The sequence below is a fragment of the Ranitomeya variabilis genome, chromosome 6 (assembly GCF_051348905.1).
Source record: "Ranitomeya variabilis isolate aRanVar5 chromosome 6, aRanVar5.hap1, whole genome shotgun sequence".
NCBI lineage: Eukaryota > Metazoa > Chordata > Amphibia > Anura > Dendrobatidae > Ranitomeya > Ranitomeya variabilis.
Genome location: NC_135237.1, coordinates 302,795,825 through 302,813,641, shown reverse-complemented (window position 1 = coordinate 302,813,641; position 17,817 = coordinate 302,795,825). Strand labels below are relative to the sequence as shown.

General features: G+C 39.7%; 1 protein-coding gene across 3 annotated transcripts in view; it reads left to right on the top strand.

Moving 5' to 3' along the window:
• LOC143782354 (cadherin-10-like) overlaps nucleotides 1–17,817 on the top strand; it is a 1,064,733-nt gene that overhangs the window by 664,531 nt on the left and 382,385 nt on the right. For 2 of the 3 annotated variants that reach the window (XM_077269713.1, XM_077269715.1), the window contains one exon: nucleotides 1,945–2,239. In XM_077269713.1, the coding sequence (XP_077125828.1) occupies nucleotides 1,945–2,239 (295 nt within the window). The remainder of the gene's footprint in view (nucleotides 1–1,944; nucleotides 2,240–17,817) is intronic. The other variant, XM_077269716.1, reaches the window with a different exon arrangement.

Here is a 17,817-nt window from a genome sequence, read left to right as displayed (position 1 = left end):
CATGAACAGTTTTACACACGAACCAGTGGTTTGCATTTACAAAAAATCATATCACGCGCTACTTTTATCCATTTTTCATGTCAGACTCTCTCTTGAACAATATAAGTCAATGCATGCACAAAAATTGGATCACATAGAGGTTACTATCTGTATCAAGCATTTTTAACAGATCTATTGCTATTATAAAAATCGGAAACTGCATTTTGCCTAATATTCAGAAGTCCTGGAAATTATTTTATGGACCCCACAGAACCCTGATCTCAACATTATTGAGTGTATGTGGGATTATATGTAGAGACAAAAAGTATTTTTGTTAGCTTACATCCATGGTAGATTTGTAGTTAGTTCTCCAAAGTGTTTGGAACAACTTCCATGCCAAGATATTTCCAAAACTGTGAGCAAATGTAATTTAAAAAATAATGCTTGATGATCCTTTAAAGACAAAGGGTGATCGGACTAAATATTGAGTTCATTTAATTTTCATTTTTGTTCACTCACTTTTCATTTACTTAATTGGTAAAGCTATTTCAGCAATATTTAAAAACACTTTTACTTTTAAATCACCACACAAGGGATTTTTTTTTAATTTCACTGCTGGAGTGGTGCTTAAAATCCAAGTCTCCTGCCCCCGGTCTGATACTCACCTTCCAGCATTTATATCTTTTTTGCTTTGTGACTCCGGTCCCTTTCTTGCACTTTATGACCTGCCAGCTGCTCTAATGTGGCATGGAGCGAGCTGCACGGAGGCGACTTACAAATCTATGAGAGTCTCATTCTGGGTCTCATAGATATACATTGAGAGCTTGTGACAGAGCTTCTGACTTCTGGACAGTCAGAAGTTGCTCTCACAAGATGGTGCAGTGGGATTGGGGGGCTGTGCAGAAAAAATGGTGAAGACAGAGGGTGAGTATATGATTGGGGCAGATGGCTTATGTTTAAAGCACCACTCTAGTGGTGAAAAAAAAAACCCTGCCGAAGTGGAGCTTTAAGCATTTTCCAACTATTGTCTAAAACTTTTTCATAGCAATGTATATTTTGATATTATGTTGGCAAAGTGTAACTGAATAAGGAACTCTTATTTTTCAAATCTGTGAGATAATGCAGCTTTATTTTTTTCCTTTCTGTTGATTTATTTTTGCGAAGATATATATGTTTATATGTTTACATATACTGTATATGTATATACATATATATAGATTGATAGTGCCTGTGCATATCATTATGAACTTTATTGTGTGAAGTCTCTGCATATAATAAATATTGAAGATAAAGTAAATTAGTTTCAAACTTTTAATTTTGTTATGGTATTTTAAAACAGAGTATGGTCAGCAAGCATTTATCCAGTAGGACTGGCAAAATTCTTATAAAGCAGGTTTCTTTGGTTTATGCTTGAAAGCTAGCTAGACATGATTTACCAGACTGTCTTGAATATAGTCTCTTTGTATTTATTATACAGTCTTTTTTACAGCAAGCACATGGATGTCTGGAAGTTCCATTCATATACACTGTACAGTCACTGACATTTCCGAAACAAGTCTGCTGCATGTGCATATACCCGTAGACATGCTGTTTTAATCATGTCGTACAAAAGACAGGATATTACATCTGAAGACAATATGAATCCCAACTAATAACATAAACACCATTTTATCAAAACCTATATCATTTCACCATTGTTAAACGGAAGATGTGTTTGTTCATTTTGCAAGAGAAGAAAAAACTTATATCTTGTAATGCCATGTAAATATTAATTCTTAAACTTGTGAATTAAGAGTAAATTGTTCTAGATTTCTCCAAATGTGATACCATGTAAATAGTTTCCAACATCTAATATATTATCATGGCAGCAATGATAAATTGTTATCTAGGATCTGTACTGTATGTCATAGCAAGTGTTCTTACCCATGTACACAAGTATTCATTTTATTTTTTTTTCTTTTGTAGCTCCATTCAGATCAAGATAAAGGAGATGGGAGTCTGAAATACATCCTCTCAGGAGATGGAGCTGGAACACTTTTTGTCATTGATGAGAGAACAGGTGACATTCATGCCACGCGACGAATTGACAGAGAAGAAAAAGCCTTTTACACCTTGCGTGCCCAAGCAATAAATAGAAGGACAGGGAGACCTGTGGAACCAGAGTCTGAGTTTGTCATAAAGATACATGACATTAATGATAATGAGCCCACTTTTCTAGAACACATTTATACTGCCAGTGTCCCTGAAATGTCTGATGTTGGTAAGAAACATATTTGTCTCTCAGCTTGCATCCTGAATATTTGTGGCTCGTTGTGTTCTTAAATGACAAAGCATTTGCTCAAATTTGTAATAAATGAATTTTAACCAAGGTCTGTGAAAAGGAATTAAATTGATGTATTTTTGGCAAGAATAGTACATATAGATATACCAGTTCACTATTTTGTAGCTCTCTAAATTTTAGACAGTGCAAGCTTAGACTAGACACTCTAGAAATGCACCAAATTGTTTCAATGCTGAAAGATAAATTAAACTTACATTTGGACTGTAGTCTTGAGGTTCAATTGCACCAGTCAATTCTGACGAGTTACCGATCAACGACCATTTCGCAGCCTATTTACATAGGCAGACTGCTTTTCAAACTTGCACTGACGGATCTGTAGTACACAGCCATTGTTCTCTTCATCATGAGTCTTTACACAGGACAATGCACTGCAGAAAACAAGGATCTTTTGTGCAGCACAAAAGATAATTTCAGCCAACGAATGAGCATTTTGCTTGTTTGTTGGGTTATCATTAGCCTGTTTAGACTGCAAGTTTATTAATCCATGATAATCTTACAATGTAATTGAATGTTAAAGACTAACCATCATTTTTATTATTATTTCGTAAATCAAAAATACACTTCAAAATAAGAATTAAATAATTTTGTGATATGTATTATAAGAGAAATCAGTTTCTTTCTCCTACTGGACTGATTATTCATTTTATAAATTTTCAGTTTACTGGTAATGTCTGTATTCAATATAGACAGATTTACCTTTACTGAAATAAAGGATGGCAATTGCTACTGATAAGATTCTATGCAGATGGAGAGGAGGGAGGAGCAAGAGCAAGAGCTTCTTTCTCCAGCTCCGCTTTACCCCCGTAACCAACTTTTATCTCAGTAATGTAAAAATCTGTCATCACTGAATACAAATTTTACCCGAGAACTGAGAATTTTAAAAATTAATATTCATTTCAATAGGAGGAAGAATCAGATTTCTCTGGTAAGATATATTAGAGTTTCTTATTTTCATATATACTATTATTTAAAATAAATTGACAGAAAATTACTTTAAGATTATACTATTAGCTATCTAGCTTACTTTAGTCCACAAACTTAGAACAAAATTTGATATAATCCATACTTTTTCTGATAAATCCACATACAGTACGTGAGCTTTCATTGATATTTACAATTTTCCAGTTTAGATTCTATTTCTTAGGGCCAGATGAGCTGAAAAGTTCATAATTTCTCTTGGAGATATTTTAAAAAATTGTTAAAACATTACATTTGCCTTATCTAACTGCATACTTTATTCCTCAGTTTGAATAAATTATATTTCTTTAAATATGTGTATTAAAATCACCCTTTTAAAGGGAGCTTGTGAAATTGAACAAACTGTCTACCATCATCATTTTATAAAGTAATTTCAGTGTAAAAAGATTAAGAATAACTAAAAGGGAAACTGTCACTATGAAATGCATTCTAAACTGCAGGCAGCATGTCACAGAGAGGAGGGGGGCTGATCAAAGAAATATATAGTTTTGTGAGTAAAGATTCAATATAACTTGTGTTTTAAAATGTATTCTCTGCTCTGTCTGGGATTTGTGTTCCAGTTAGTGGTCCTATTAGTGAATGTCAATTTTCTATGTATAATTGTGCATTCAAAGAAATTTACATATGGCAATTGTAGATCCACCCATTGGACAAAAAAATCCACAAAAGAGCAAAGGTTGAAATTAGGGAAAAACAGGTTATAATTAGGGTTGAGCGACTTTTATTTTTATAGTATCGGGTCGGGTTTCACGAAACCCGACTTTCTCAAAAGTCAGGTCGAGTGAAATCGGCCGATCCTATAAAAAAGTCGGGGTCGGCCGAAACACGAAACCCAATGCAATGCAATGGGATACTATGGTTCCCAGGGTCTGAAGGAGAGGAAACTCTCCTTCAGGCCCTGGGATCCATATTAATGTGTAAAATAAAGAATCAAAATAAAAAATATTGATATACTCACCCTCGGACGCGCCCTGGTACTAACCGGCAGGCTTCCTTCCTAAGAATGAGCGTGTGAATGACCTGCGGTGACGTCGCGGCTTGTGATTGGTCGCGAGCGGTCACATGGACAAGCCGCGACGTCATCTAAGGTCCTTCATGCGCTCATTCTTAGGAAGGAAGGCTGCCGGAAAGAAGCAGGGCACGTCCGAGGGTGAGTATATTCCTATTAGGTATATACTCACCCTCGGACGCGCCCTTCTTCTTTCCGGCAGCCTTCCTTCCTAAGAATGAGCGTGTGAAGGACCTTAGATGACGTCGCGGCTTGTCCATGTGACCGCTCGCGACCAATCACAAGCCGCAACGTCACCGCAGGTCATTCACGCGCTCATTCTTAGGAAGGAAGCCTGCCGGTTAGTACCAGGGTGCGTCCGAGGGTGAGTATATCAATGTTTTTTATTTTGATTCTTTATTTTACACATTAATATGGATTCCGATACCGATTCCCGATATCGCAAACATATCGGAACTCGGTATCGGAATTCCGATACCAGATTCAGAAGATCGCCGACCTCATGGCCGACCCCACACAGGGGTCGGGTCGGGTTTCATGAAACCCGACTTTGCCAAAAGTCGGCGACTTCTGAAAATGGCCAACCCGTTTCGCTCAACCCTAGTTATAATGAATAATTTCTCACAAAACTAAGTATAAATCTGCTCAATTCCCCCTGCTCTATGACTTGTGTAACATTGTCTGTAACTGGCTGCACATCAGTTAGTGAAGCTGGCCACATTATTGTCTATTTTCATTGGTGTGTTGGGGACATGATTTGGTGTACAATTACAATTATGTCCAGTAAGTATTACAGTTTGTTCTCCTGTACTTGTTAATGCAACATCACTAACAGACTGCTTAGCTTTCCAGTGCATAAATGACTACTAATGGAGGAGCATGTGGCCAGATCAGTCCATCAGCCTAACCAAACTGAGAAACACCTCAACTCAAAGCTATTTGTCCATTGGAGGAGACTGAATGACTAATATGGTCACATGATCTCCCCCCAGCAGCCATTTTATGGAGTGCAGAATAAAAGCCTGTCATGCCTATATATAATATTAAGTATACACAAAATAATGTCTCCAACACATTTTTTAAAGTAAAAAACCCACTTTATCTGCATTTCTTATTTAATTATTTAGAATTACTTTACTATACAGTGTGGGATATACAATAGTCTACACTAATAGTCTAAAATAAATGGATCGACACTACCCTCACAGATAAAACACTAGACCATCCCATTTACTTTATCCATGTCTCCATCTAATCAGGAGATTATCTCCCTGTTAGTCATTCCCGAGGGAATTGATTAGGTCCTGCTAGGGATACCATGGCTATGCTACAACTCTTCTCATATAGAGTGGTACTCAGGGAGAATTCTGGGATAAGTGAATCTTGAAAGGGTAGATGTCTGAGGGAGTGTGTTCGGGTTGCTACTACTGAAGTACCCTCAGATTTTTCCTCTCTCCCCAAGCACTATTGGCCCTATGCAGATGTGTTCTCCAAGATGAGATGGCTGCAGAAACCCTTCCTCCAAACCACCCCTATGACTGTCCTATTGACCTCATGCCTGGTGCAGAGCCTCCCCTTGGGTCGAGTCTATCCCCTATCTCTCACGGAGATGGAGACAATGATCCAATACATCTAGGAGAATCTGGCAAGAGGATTCATTAGGAAGTCAGTGTCACCTGCAGGGGTGGGGTTCTTCTTCATGCAGAAGAAGAACGGAGAACTACGTCCATGCATAGATTACAGGGGTTTTAACGCCATCACAGTTAAGAGCAAATACCTCTACCTCTGATATCTGAGGTCTTCGATAGGTTGCTGGGAGCGACACTATTTATTAAGCTTGATCTATGGGGTGCTTACAACCCAATTCACATCCGTGAGGGGGACAAATGGAAGACGGCATTCAACACCAGGGACGAGTACTATGAATACCTGGTGATGCCATTCAGGCTCTTTAATGCTGCTGCCATTTTCCAAGATGTTGTGAATGACATCTTCCAGGATATGCTCACCACCTCAGTCATAGTCTATCTGGATGATATTCTCATCTCCCATCGGAGAGATGTTTTCAAAGTCTTCGACCTCCTATGGGCAAACTCCCTCTATGCAAAATTAGAGAAGTGTGTGTTTGAGCAGGAGTCCTTGCCTTTCCTGGACATATCCGCCCAGGGATTGGCTATGGATCCTGCCAAGCTGCAGGCAGTGATGGACTGGCAGGAACCCCATTCTCTCAAAGTGATGCAGCGCTTTATGGGGTTCATTAACTATTATTGCCAGTTAATTCCCCACTTCTCAATTTTGGTAGCTCCCTTGGTAGCCCTCACCAAGAAGGGAGCAAATCCCAAATTGGGGTCGGAGGAGGTCTCCAAGGCCTTCCTCTCTATCAAGTCCCACTTCGCTAGCGCTCCCACTCTACATCGCTCCGATGTAGTTAAACCTTTTACAATGGAAGTGGATGCCTCATCCATCAGTGCTGGAGCAGTCATATTCCAAAAGGATGCTCAAGGTGGGAAGCATCCTTGCTTCTTTTTCTCTAAGACCTTCACCTGAGAACTCTGGGCCTGGTCTCCTTAGAGTCCGTGCAAGACTTTTTTTCCACGTAATTTGCAACCAGAGGTTCTCTCTTGGGCTCACTCGTCCAGTATGGGTGGACATTTTGGGACCAAGAGGACATCTGAGCTCCTGGTGAAGACGTACTAGTGGTTGCATATGGCCCTTGATGTCAGAGACTATATTTGAGTGTGTGTCTCCTGTGCCAAGAATCGGTCTCCTCAGCAATGGCCTGCTGGGCTACTTTACCCCATGTCTCATGTCCATGGTCAGGATGGACTTTGTGGTAGGCTCTCCGCCCATAACATCAGGCTGTGAGTTGAGTCCACTAAGTTTGCCCTTGCTGCATAGGTCCCTTCAAGGTCCAGGAACAAGTTAATACTGTGGTCTACTGGTTTGCTCTTCCTCCATGCCTCGGTATCACCGAACTTTTCATGTGTCCCTCCTAAAACCCATTCTATCTGGTGGATTGGAAGGGTTATGGCCCAGAGGACAGGTCCTGGGAATCCTATTGAGCACATTCGGGCTCCACAGCTCATTGCTGCCTTTGGGTTGTACCGAGGCCCAAAGAGGGGGGTAATGTTAGGTGTCGAGTTCCCGCCGCTGCACAGGGGGAATCTCAAATCATGTCCGCTGCGGTCTCCCATTCTCCTCCAGCTGCAGTGGAGCCTGCTCAGCAGAGACGTTGATCCCAGCGTCTGTCTCAAGCAGATACTGTGCATTTGGTTTCAACTGCCTTTCCAAGCTCAGCCTTTGTAACCAGCATTGATCAGCGGCGAGCAGACGTTCCAGGGACTAAGACCTGCTTTTCTTCTACTGACGACCTCTCATTGGAGGTCGGGGGTCAAATGCTCAGGTCCTATAGCATCTCTGATCGGATCACTAGGAAGGTCCCGGAAGGCTACAGCTATAAAAGGTTTGCATGGCCGCCAGGCCATGCGCTAGTATAAATCTGAAATTGTGTGTGTGTGGATGTATGACGGAAATTGGTGAAAGCTCCTTAATCATTTCCATCCATAGTATTGTTGAAAAAACTTGGGTGATTGAGCTACCTAGTGCCAGATTGTGCCATCCAGCACTACACACAAATTACTGTGTCAAATAGCAGCCACCGCCAGTGCAGCGCCGTACACAACCAGTGCGCTTTCCTAGCCCTAGTTAGGTTGGTTAGTGACGTCCGCCAGAGCGGCGCTGTACGCACTCTGTGCGGTAAATCTTGAATTAGACCTGACAACCGGTCAGTGTAGGGTGGGAACTCCCACTTGATCTCAGCATCTGACTCAGGGCGTCCTCAGGCGTAGGCTCAAAAGCCCCCGAGGGTCAGAGCGAGATCAATCCCCAGCATAGTGGGGGTGAATTTCAGGGATCCAGCTAGCGTCCGTCTGCTGCACCTTGTGACTGCTAACAGGGCACAGCATTTCCTTTGTTTCTGTGCGACTCTGTGAAGCAACAGAGTTCACATCAGTTCATACCGGGTGACGGAACCCGTGTTTATTCTGGTGTAGTGCCACCATATAGTGCCGCCATTACCTAGCAGCAGGTTCCACCTCTGCATGGTGGACCCCGGGCTGTGAATGCACCTTACTACTATCTTTATATTTATTTATATTTATTTGGTGCGTTCTGCCACCCCTAACACTAGGTGCATTACTTTACATTTATCTATATTAAATCTCATTTGTCAAGTGTTTACCCATTCAAGTCATCTTATACAGATCATTTTGCAATATTGTAATGTATTGGCCAGATTTTAATATCCTTCATAGTTTGGTGTCGTCAGCAAAGGCTGACACTTTACTCTCATTCCCATCCACAAGGTCATTAATAAAGAGGATAAAAAGAATCAGTCCTAGCACAGATCCCTGCGGTACCCCACGGCTGACTATATCCCATTTAGAGAATGTACAATTTATGACAACTCTTTGTTTCCTGTCATTTAGCCAATTCATTACCCATCTGTACATAGTTCCCCCAGTTCTTGCTTCTGTAGCTTCAGTATAAGACTGTTATGTAGTACAGTATCAAATACCATTGCAAAGTCTAGATAACAGCCGTATTACCTACATCCAGATTTGCACTTACCTGCTCATAGAAACCAAACATGTTAGTTAGACACAAACTAATTCTTCATGACTCCATGCTAGTTGTCAGTTATTATATTATTGTCTACAATATATTTCTACAGGTCATCTCTTATAATGCCCTACTGCACACTACTGATTTGAGGCTTACCAGACGGTAGTTGCCTGGATCCACCTTCTTTCCTTTCTTAAATATTGGTTCCATATAAGCCATCCTCCAATTCCGTGGCACCACCCTTGTAACAAGATACAGTGGTCTGTTGATTATTGAGCCAAGTCCGAAGAAAAAAGAAAGTGGCACAACTCCCCAGCAGAGGATACGAAGGGTGTATAAGGCACAGGAAAATCACAGACGTCTTACAGCGAAGGTGCTAGCATTAGAAAAAACACACAATCTTGAGTAGCAAAATCAGAGAAAAGATAACGCAGCACTCACCAGCACCCAGGTCAGATGTCTTCTTTATTACGACATGAAAAGTTACAGCTTCACGGCATGGGGGAGTGACGAGGTGAGGAGCATGTGAGGCGGGACGACGGCCGTTTCACGCTGATAAGTAGCGCTTCTACGGGTCCATGTCCGAGAGGAAGTCACGCCGAGAGAAATAGGTAAGATACCCCTCCCCTACAGCGTAGCCTCCAATCGGACAATAGGAAAAGTGCTATGTGCATAAAGGGAAGATTAAAATCAAAGGAATCAGGCAGGATATATACAAACTACATTAGATGATGGACATATATAGAAAAATATATTATTTAGTAACACTTGATCAAAAGCCATATTGTTTTAAGTTATTTAAGAGAACCCTACCTGCAGGCATATAGTGCGAAAACCATGAGACCAATGTGACTAACTCTGGCTTAACCTGTCATTATAGCTCCAAGGACAACATAATATAAATGAGAAGATATAACTAAACAACCTCAGTTCTCGTAGAATACAGTGCTAATGTTTTAAACTTTTTTTATCCTTTTTTTAACTTTTTTACAGCAACTATATTTAAAAGACTACAGGGGTATACAGAATTCCCAATCTACCCGCCATTCTGGTGAAGGGGTTAATAGAACCATACTATAAGAAAATGGACATATCTGTCCTATCATTAAAGCCAGCAGGGCCAGTGGCCCGAGTCCTCATAATCCACCTGGCTTCTTGTCGAAGTAGAATTTTTCCCAAGTCACCTCCTTGTGCAGTAGGAATAACCTTTTCTAACCCTGCAAAAGTGAGAACAGTAGGATCTCCTCCATGGCATTCTCTGACATGGTTGATAAGCCTAGGTACTAGATTTCCTAGATGTTTTGATTCAGGTGGAGGAGGGAGAGATTTGTACCTCCATTTTCCGCAAACCCACTTCGGTGAACTCTCTCTTGCACTACAATAGCTACCATCCTAATCATGTAAAGAAATCTCTACCATATAGTCAGTTTCTCAGAGTACGGCGTCTCAATAATACACCGAGTGGTTTCCAAGCACAATCTAGGGAACTTTTATATCTTCTCATTTATATTATGTTGTCCTTGGATCTATAATGACAGGTTAAGCCGGAGTTAGTCACATTGGTCTCATGGTTTTTGCACTATTTGCCTGCAGGTAGGGTTCTCTTAAATAACTTAAAACAATATGGCTTTTGATCAAGTGTTACTAAATAATATATTTTTCTATATATGTCCATCATCTAATGTAGTTTGTATATATCCTGCCTGATTCCTTTGATTTTAATCTTCCCTTTATGCACATAGCACTTTTCCTATTGTCCGATTGGAGGCTACGCTGTAGGGGAGGGGTATCTTACCTATTTCTCTCGGCGTGACTTCCTCTCTGACATGGACCCGTAGAAGCGCTACTTATCAGCGTGAAACGGCCGTCGTCCCGCCTCACATGCTCCTCACCTCGTCACTCCCCCGTGCCGTGAAGCTGTAACTTTTCATGTTGTAATAAAGAAGACATCTGACCTGGGTGCTGGTGAGTGCTGCGTTATCTTTTCTCTGATTTTGCTACTGTTGATTATTGAGCTCAATTCCCTTAGTATCAATGGATGTATCATCTGGGCTGGGGGATTTGTCAGTGTTTAAATTGCTCAGACGTGAGCATTTGAACTCTATGATTTTTTTTAAATCCATCTATAATCCGATCTTAGCAATAAACCAGGACTTGTGGCATCCCTAACCATTTTTTATTTACTTTGCTGCTACTACTATTCTATTAGTTTCTTAAACTGGAAGGAATAAATACCTCACTAGATTCCATCACTTACTACTACTTATTAAAAGTATACAATCATAGTTCTTTATCCTTCCTCCCCTTCCTCCCCTCCCCTCCCTCAATCCACTTCCTTCCTTTCCCCTCACAAAATTTAAAATTTTCTCATATTTGACATATTTGTCATGTATACTGTTTAATAAAAATTATTTGAAAACAATCATAGTTCTTTATAATTAACAAAAACAAACATGTTGGATGCACATCACATGAACATGTATGGTTCCAAAACGAGAACCAATATTCCATTCACCTGTCAATACAAAAGTGACATCAACCCCACAAACATGAACCCCACTGGGCCTGTAATGGTCAAAGTGCCAAAATTGGGGCATCTGTGTGGCTGCAGGCTGCTATTTTTAGGCTGGGGGCCAATATCCATGGCCCCTTACCAGGCTGAAAATACCAGTTTCCAACTGTCTGCTTTAGCTTGGCTGGTTGTCAAAAATGGGGGGACTCCACATTATTTATTTAAATAATTAAAAAATATCGCATGGAGCCCCTGTATTCTTGATAACCATCCTTGCTGAAGCTGACAGCTGAGAGTTGCATCCTCCAGCTGTGAGTTTTGCCTCGCTGATTAACAAAAATACAGGGGAACCCACAACATAAAAAATATATATATATTTATTTACAGCGTGACCTCCAGCTGATGAATACTCCCATCATCTACTCCTGCTCTTCCTATTATTGGTGCTATCAAGTGTTGGCTGATGGGAGCAGTGATGCCATCAGCTGACACCAGTGAACGAAGGTAATCTTTATACCTCGGATCACAGCTGCATGCTCACACTGTCTTTTGACAGAGTGGGAACCGTGGCTGTCTGACCTACGGTGATGAATTTACCACTGATCAGAAGAAGTGTTTGCATATGACAGTGTGGCAAACACTGGATGTTCGGGCCCCCCATTCAAGTGAATGGGGTCTGGGTTCGGGTCAGGTACTGTTCTGATACCCGAACCTGAACATTGTGTAACAGTTCAGCCGAATCCACTGGACCCAAACATCCAGGTGTCTGTCCATCTCTAGCCATGACATCTCCTTTATCCCTAACACAGCCTGCAGAATGAGTACTGCTGTGGCTGGCAATTGAAGCCAACATCTCTGGAGAAGATCAAGGTAGCAATGTGAAATTATAAGAAAGTATCTCCTCATATAATAACTGCAACTAGTTTAATATAAAACAAACGCCATGACATTTTGCACAGAATAGGAAGACACTTCATATTTGACAGTTTAAGAAATCCAGTCTTTCAAAAAAATTTTAACCAAAGTCAAGAGTTATTTCAAAGTGAAGGGGAAATATAAATAAAGAACTTACAATATTGCATTTGTCAGATGCACGTCTGGTTTCATGTAAGAAATGTTGCATGTGAAACTACCCTAGGTGTGTATTATATGTACCATTCTAATGCCATTTTTCAAAGTCAAAGAAAGGAATGCTTTAAAAAAGAGAGACATAGGAATATTTTTAGGTATTTTCCCTGCCTTTTTAATCCACTCTTGAGAATACTTTTCAAAATGATATCTAAATGGTACATGTGAAAGCACACCTATGTGGGTTGCCTACACTGCCAACAATAAGTTGCGGGTTAACAATCATACATGAGTTGAAGATTGTGCATTGTTAGCTCATGAAAGAAAAGAAACCCAATCTGCTCTAAATCTGTGATTTTAGTAAGACCTATAGCAATGAATTGTTCCATATGGTATTAGAATGATGAATGCTTTTCATATCTGAGATGGCAGCAAGAATTGTGTGGCCTTCAGCTGTTCTGGCATAATACAGAATCTCATCCATGTTAATGAAGCAAAGAACCAGTAGAACTGAATATTAATGAATGAGAAGATGCACTATTTGATAAAGAAACTAAAAACATATGTCCACACGGGACCCACTATACATAAGGTTAAGGAGTAGCATTTGCACATTGGTGGAGATAAATTAATGGTGAAATATATTAATGGTGGTAAAATCTTATACAGTATGCGCCAATATTGTTATCATGCATGTAAACTTTAACAGATTATGTGTTACATACATTGAAGCAAACTTTGACTTTGTGAATTATGTTTCAGGCGATATTAAAAATATTAGAGAGAAGTATGCTAATGTTTAAATGTCAAATTTAGTTTGCTATGTATGTATTAGAGAAAGTTGACCTGAATGTTTGGCACACAGGCATAAATATATTGAGAAATCTGCTTTGTTTAGTTTCTGAATGTTTCAGATCACTTTAATAGCTACTTATGCAGTTGCTCTCAGTGATTCTTTTAAATCTATTTGCTGACTTCCAAATAGAGAGGAGTGGAAGTAAAAAAAAAATAGAATTTGCCAAATTGCTAAAATTTTCCCTGAAAATTCAATAAACAGCAAGTTGTTCTCCACAAATTGAATATCCCTTATTACATTTTTGTTTTTTTAAGACCCCACAGCATAAAAAACATAATAAAATGTCCAGGACTTCCAACTGTTACCAGGCCTCAGAGATTACTGCATGTCGCATGGCCGTTGAGTCTCAACATATGATGAGCAATGACCTTCAAGTCTTGGTCACAGTTGGTTGTGGAACATAACAGGAAAATTAAAGCGGAGGTAAGTGAGTATTGAAGGGGAAAGACAGGTTATTAGTGAGATGAGCATTTTTTTTAACTTTTGCTAGCCATAAATAGTTCAGAAAATGGTGCCAAATTGTTTAATTGCACAGAAAAAAAACAAGTGGGAGTGAGGAGAGAGTGATAGGACTACACTGATCATGAGAGTTTATACTCTACAGCATAGCGAGAGCACCCTGCTGACCAAAAGAGATTACTGTTACAGAACTGCAACACAGAACTAGGATAGAAGGGGGAAAACTGACCCTGCACTGAGACTAGGCTGATCCCCTATGATGGAGTGGGTGACCCATTCCTTGCTAATAGACCCACCAACGATCCTAGGTTAATCTCAGCGAAGACCTATAGATGGGGGGAAGGAGGTCCCTGAAAGATCTAAGGACTGGGTATAAAAACAGGTCACCTCCTAATAGAAAATACAGAGAAGGCTGCAGAAACCAACTGAAAACAGCAACTAAAGATAGCAGAACCAGAGATCCCTGAACTGCACAATATCAAACCCAGAAAACTATCAAAGCACCTAGTCAGAACTCTAGCGGATTAACACTGTTGTCCAGCAAGGAATGGGAGGAAGGTGCTGGGTAATAAAGGGTGATACAATCACCTCACCTAAGGCAACCCTGCACCAGGGAAAAAAGACCAGGGGCAAGAAAACCACAACAAGATGGCGGTTGGTCAAGCAAAATAGATTCTAAAACTTACACTTTAGAAGAAAAATAAAGAACCCCGTTAACCATAAGAACTTAGACTATACAGCAGAGGTAGACTTGCCAAAAGATTCTGGAGAAGATATCTCTGCTGTACAAACTGGGACCGGTGCTCTCAGATGGCGTAGGTACTGAACCTTCTATATAAGTTATGATAATTTATAATGTCATAGCTGTAGGGCATTATGCAAAGTGACATTAGCCTTTTTTCTAATACTTATGTAATGTGGAAAAAATTGATGGGCAAGGTTTCTTTGGTGAACCGCAAATTGAATCTCATAATGTTTGAATTTGCACAAATGTTAGAAACCGTAAATTTCTGGACACTCAACTCAAACTTTATCCTCAGAGGACTAATTTGATCATCAATAGTATGCAATGAAAAAGAAATATTCAGTAAAATTATGAATTCTGTGAAAAATTGTATTTGTGACATTCTTAGCTGTTCAAAAAGTTGAAAGCAAAGTCTACATGCTGTAAAGAAAAAAGTAAAGGAATTCATTGCAAACCATCAGAATTCAATTTTATGTTTGCTTTGACATACACGACAACTTTACTCCTCTCATCTGTTCAGTTTTTAGCAATTCGAAACATCCATTTGGCAATGTTATATTTTATTTCAGTGACAACTGCTGATCCCAGATTCCCATGACCTTGACTTAAACTTTAGAGATGAAATTGGCAACTTTCAACAAAAGATTCTAGCAAACCTCATCAATCTTAGCACACATTTTACTCTACATTTTCTTACATACAACCCTTTTACAGAGCACAAAGTCCAAGAACTTCTGTCCTCTGTCCTACCAAGTATTCTCTTTATACCATCATTTCCTCACATCTCATTTTTTTTCACATTTATCTGGATGTTAATATATCTCTTAGCATGCACATATTCTTGAAATATTATTTCCAGGTGACTGTCATTAGCACACCAACCTTTGTTTTACTTGTGGAACCTGTATTGCTTCATTCTTACTAATCAACTGGCTGTCCCATGTTTTTAGGGGCTCATTACAATGGTTTTCATGCTTAATATTTAACTAATCATTCTAATCATGGAATCAATTGTTGCTTTATCATGAGATACAAATATGCTGATTACACACTGTTCTACAGCCAAATTGGTTCAGAGATGAAAACAGTTGAACTCAACCTACTTTGTTGTGCTGAAAACAAATATAATGCTTAAATTTACTCATTGGCTGTAATTTACAGGATCCGGAGGAGGTTGTTATTACTTAAGACACATTTCATTCAGACTTTTAGAAAAATATATCTTTATTATTTCTTCATCATTAATGTATTGTTAGTAGTTAGGCTATTGCTTAATCTATTTAGTCTATTGAGCCTTCGATTTGCTATCATTTTAGGGTGAAGCATAAAAAACGCCAACTCAGCTCAAATGACGTAATCTTACATACAGTTGCATCACCTACCTTTATAAATGCTCTCTATGTAAGATATACAGTTTTAGGATTTGTTAGCTTAGTTTATTTGCATATTGACCTGTTTCTATAAATTTTTATACAGATATGCCATGTTCTTGCATTTACAAAGTGGATAGTTTTTGCAACATATGCGGATAAGACACTTTTGTGTCGCAAAAGCAAAACTTGACTGCGATAATGAAAGCCTATAACCTATATTAAGGCTGCAGAATAGAAGAACAGGACACAAGTTGGGCTCCACACATATGCTGCAATAGATGTGCCTCACATCGTACCCAGAGATTGCATGGAAAGATGAAATCTATGCCTTTTGCAATCCCAAGAATCTGGAGAGAGTCAATTGATCACACTAATAGTTGCCGTTTCATCATGGTGCCCCTCAATAGGAAAGTAGATTCAAGGAATCAGAAGTGAACTTTTCAGTGTTTAAACATTCCATCTGCAAAATGTCAAGGTACCACAGACAGAAGAACTGAAAGTTCAAAAAGTTCCAGAAACATTATCTGTAGAATCAAGTGAGGAATATGAGAGTGCTTGGTGTCATGAAGCATATTTCTCTAACAACACATGCGTTCTATCAGCAACTCCAAATGAACCACACCTTATGACATCAAGTAAAGTGAATGATCTTGTTAGAGAACTAAGACTAAGAATAAGCTCTTAGTTTCCAGGCTATCGCCATGGAATCTCCTAGCGATGATGGGTCTAATTAAGAACTTAGTAAGGGGAATGGACAAAAATGCTAAATATTTCAGTATCTCATTGATAAATTTCCAAGGATAAATGAAGCAAAGATAAAGAAAAGAGTCTTTAGTGCTTTAGTGGACCTCAGATTAGTAAACTTCTTCAAGATGAGGAGTTTCTCTCATTGTTGCAGGGTAAGGAAAAGGCTGTATAGGTAGCATTCACATAAATGGTAACACATTTTTGGGGAAACTAAAGAGCAGAAAAATCTGAAGAGTTAGTGAAAAATCTGCTCAAGACATATATGGATCTTGTCTTTAACATGTTCTTAATTACTTATATCTTACATTCGCATCTAGACTTTTTTCCACCAAACTGTGAAGCACTATTTGAAAGATCACGGAATTTCCTGGAAAGACGGCGGTTCTTTCCTGATTATAAAATGCCCTCCTGCATAAACAGAAGCAATCACCCTGACAAAAGGGAACCGAACATTCCCAGAAATTCATTGGTTACTTTTGGCTCCTTCAGGCATGCATCCGTACCTTGTGATGTCACGCACCTTTCCAGTGTCGCCATCCATCTTGCTTTCTGGTATCCAGGAATGCTAACAGCTGGAGAGCTCCTGGCTCTATACACGCGGCTTTTGTCTTCCTTCTTGGTCTTGCTGCTTCTTCGTCAGCCTGCGACTTCATCTCTCCTCAGGCCCATGGTAGCTATCCTACCAACAGCATTTGTTTACGCATGATCTGCTGATACTTCTTAAAAGTACAGTAGCAAAGTTGTCTTACTGCTAATGTAACGCTGCATCACCAATGAAGAGAAGATAACCACCCATACTAACAGTTGCTTAGTTATAGCTGCTATTACCACTTTCAATTTGTCCCTGGCAAGGAATATAGAGACAGCCTATACTGCAGCTGTAAACAGTTAGTCTCACACTTTTTCAAAAAGATATTAAAGGGAACCTGTCACATGAATTTGGCGGGACCGGTTTTGGGTCATATGGGCGGGGTTTTCAGGTGTTTGATTCACCCTTTCCTTACCTGCTGGCTGCATGCTGGCCGCAATATTGGATTGAAGTTCATTCTCTGTCCTCCGGAGTACACGCCTGCGCAAGGCAATATTGCCTTGTACTGGCATGTACTCCGGAGGACAGAGAATGAACT